The sequence below is a fragment of the Manacus vitellinus genome, unplaced genomic scaffold (assembly GCF_001715985.3).
Source record: "Manacus vitellinus isolate BGI_N305 unplaced genomic scaffold, ASM171598v3 scaffold_160_pilon, whole genome shotgun sequence".
Taxonomy (NCBI): Eukaryota; Metazoa; Chordata; class Aves; order Passeriformes; family Pipridae; genus Manacus; species Manacus vitellinus.
The window spans coordinates 104,996-107,925 of NW_021939129.1; the positions used below are offsets into that span (position 1 = coordinate 104,996).

At 62.3% G+C, this 2,930-nt stretch overlaps 1 protein-coding gene across 1 annotated transcript in view; it reads left to right on the plus strand.

Annotated features, from left to right (window-relative positions):
• PCBP2 (poly(rC) binding protein 2) overlaps positions 1 to 2,930 on the plus strand; it is a 13,651-nt gene that overhangs the window by 886 nt on the left and 9,835 nt on the right. The window contains exons 4-7 of the mRNA XM_029958627.1: positions 122 to 258; positions 1,605 to 1,736; positions 2,315 to 2,443; positions 2,851 to 2,925. Of these exons, the coding sequence (XP_029814487.1) occupies positions 122 to 258; positions 1,605 to 1,736; positions 2,315 to 2,443; positions 2,851 to 2,925 (473 nt within the window). The remainder of the gene's footprint in view (positions 1 to 121; positions 259 to 1,604; positions 1,737 to 2,314; positions 2,444 to 2,850; positions 2,926 to 2,930) is intronic.

Genomic DNA, 2,930 nt, shown 5'->3' on the forward strand with positions numbered 1-2,930 from the left:
GGCTGCCCGAGCCGAGGGAGGGAGGAGGGAGGGAGGCAGGGAGGAGGGCTGGTCCCCAGCGGGGGATCCTGGGGAACTCCGGCTGCCCCGCGGATGCCCTAGGGGAGCCCGGAGCGCTGAGGTGGCGTTTGCCTCCCGCAGAGCGGAGCTCGCATCAACATCTCGGAAGGGAACTGCCCCGAGCGTATCATCACCCTCGCGGGACCCACCAACGCCATCTTCAAAGCTTTTGCGATGATCATTGACAAACTGGAAGAGGTGTGTCTGCAGCACAAGCCCCCTCCTCACCGCAGTCGCTGCCCCCGTTTGCCCCTTCCCCGGGGTAAATTGACCCCTGTGTGCCAGGGGGTCTGCACCCAGGAGGGCTTTGTCCCTGCTGGGTTTGTCCTGCTGGGGCTGAGCAGCAGGATGGGCCATTTCCACATGGATGGCCGGTGTTTCCCTGTGGGGCCCCCGATCTTTGCCCGTCTGGGAGCTGGGTCAAGGTCCAGGCAGTGCCAGAGCCAGAGCCCTGCAGGGACTTCCCTGGGCACTGGTTAAACAGCTTTGGGCAGAGCTGGGTCTGGAATCCCCCTGGCTCTGCTCGTCCTGGTGCCACTTCCCCTCTTACGTGCCCCAGTGGGGACCAAAGCTTGTCTCCATCCCTCACCCCACCGAGGAGGGAGCTTGAGGTGTAGCTGTGCAGCACTGGAGGAGGAGCTGCACCATGCCCCTGGTCCCACTGAATCTGCAACTTCTAGGGGGGATGTTGATCCTCGATAACCTGGATCCTGTCTGTGGGCATTAGAGCCTGCTCAGGGCTGCGATGTTGAGGAGGTTTCCATCCTGCTCTGCACTGGAGGCACTGGGAGATGGGAGTGCTTCTTGCCTGGTGTGGGGCAGAGCTCTGTAACCCTCACCTCGCCTGTATGGGTACAAATCCTGTTGCCCTTTGGATTTGGGACACTTCCCTGGGAGGAACAGCCCTGTGCTGGCAGCTCTGTCCCCAAACCCCCCTGCTCTCGCCTAAAAGGCTGCAGAGCCCAGAGCCGTTTGTGCCACACGCCAAGAGCCGGAGTCCTCCAAGGGCTCCACGGCCGAGTGTGGCCCTGGGCAGCGGCCTTGGAACTGAAGCTTTGCTTTTAGTAGGTCAGTTGAGCCCTGGCCTTGTGCCTCCCCTCCCCCTGCCAGCACATGACCGCTGTAATCGGCGCAGGGATTGTTTTCCCGGAGCTCCTGCCTTGATCCCTGGTGCAGCGGGAGGCTCCGTGCTGCCCTGGGAGCTGTGGAGTCTGAGCCCCCAGCCCTTGTCCCCCCGCCAGCAGTGACACAGCCAGTTCTCACTCGGCTGAGGTGTGACCCATCCAGGGGCTGGGGGTGGTTAAACCCCCGTTTCCACTGAGACAACAGAGTGTGGCTGCTGCTTCCCCAAAATGTGGCCGTTAAGGAATCCCTGGGAAATGGGACTGGGAGAGCCCCGAGGTCACCTTGGCCGGGGCTCCTGGTGCCAGCATCATCTCCCTGTCCCTGTGCTGGGCACGTCCCCGCCGCGTGCCGGTGCCGTTCCAGCGGGGATGCTGTGCCAGGCCAGGCCACCCCCTCTGAGCCCCTCCTCTTCCTCACAGGACATCAGCAGCTCCATGACCAACAGCACAGCTGCCAGCCGGCCCCCGGTCACCCTCCGACTTGTGGTCCCTGCCAGCCAGTGCGGGTCCCTCATTGGGAAGGGAGGCTGCAAGATCAAGGAGATCCGAGAGGTGCGTGGTGGCCACCCCGGGGGGGAGGTCCATGGGCCTCTGAGTACCCCCCCATGGTACCATGTGACAGGGACGTGGCATTACTGGGATGTTTTGGAGCTCCCTGTATTTTTAGTGCTCAGGAAACTGAGACTCGAGGCAGACCCTTCCCTGCCCAGTGCTGTCCCCCACAGCTGGACACCTGGGTTCTTGCTCCCCCCTCCTTCCCATGGCTCCTGAGTGCCCCCTCCCCAGTCTTCTCCCAGTTTTTGGAGGGGGAGATGTGCTACCAGGCCCACACTGCCCTCGCCCATGCCATTTAGCACTGAGTGCTGCTGGATTAACTCTGCCCAGCTCTACTGGCACAGAGATGGGCTTGGCTTGGGTTACAGGGACAGGCTGAGCCCAGGTCCCCCTCTGCTGCCTCGGGCTCCCAGTGCCTGACTTGTATCCAACTGGGATTAAAGGACTTTATTTTGGGGGGGAAAAGGAGGAGGGGGGAGCAGTTTTGGCTATGTATAACCATCCACGGGGTTCATCGCTGAGGTCACAGCCCTCCCTGGGGTCTGACCGGTTATTTTTAACCCTCGACTTGGCAGAGCACGGGGGCACAGGTCCAGGTGGCAGGGGACATGCTGCCCAACTCGACTGAGCGAGCCATCACCATTGCTGGGATCCCACAGTCCATCATCGAGTGCGTCAAACAGATCTGCGTCGTCATGCTTGAGGTAGGGCCCCTCCTCAGGCCTGTGCAGGGGATCCCACTGCCCTTGGCAGCCATGTCTCCTCCCGGGGTGGAAACGCTGAGGGTGGAGAAAATGACTGCTGGGGGATAAAGGGATAGCTGGGGATTACAGCCTCATCCAGGTGAGGCTTGGAGCCGCTTAAAACCAGGGTCGAGCGGGGCCTCGAGAGCTGCTCACGGTGACCGGTCGTGCTGCCCGGCACAGTGACACTGAGCTGTCCCACTGCTCTGCTCCCGGGCCCTGTGCCCAGGATGGGGAAGAAATATCATTGCTGTGGGTCCCCCAGATGGCCAGTTGGGAAGCTGAAACAGAGCCCTGGGGTGCGGGGAGGGGGCTGTTGGTGCCAGTGGCCCTCGGTGTCTGACCTGCCCTCTCTGCCTGTCACCCAGTCTCCCCCGAAGGGTGTCACCATCCCGTACCGACCCAAGCCATCCAGCTCTCCCGTCATCTTTGCAGGCGGCCAGGTAAG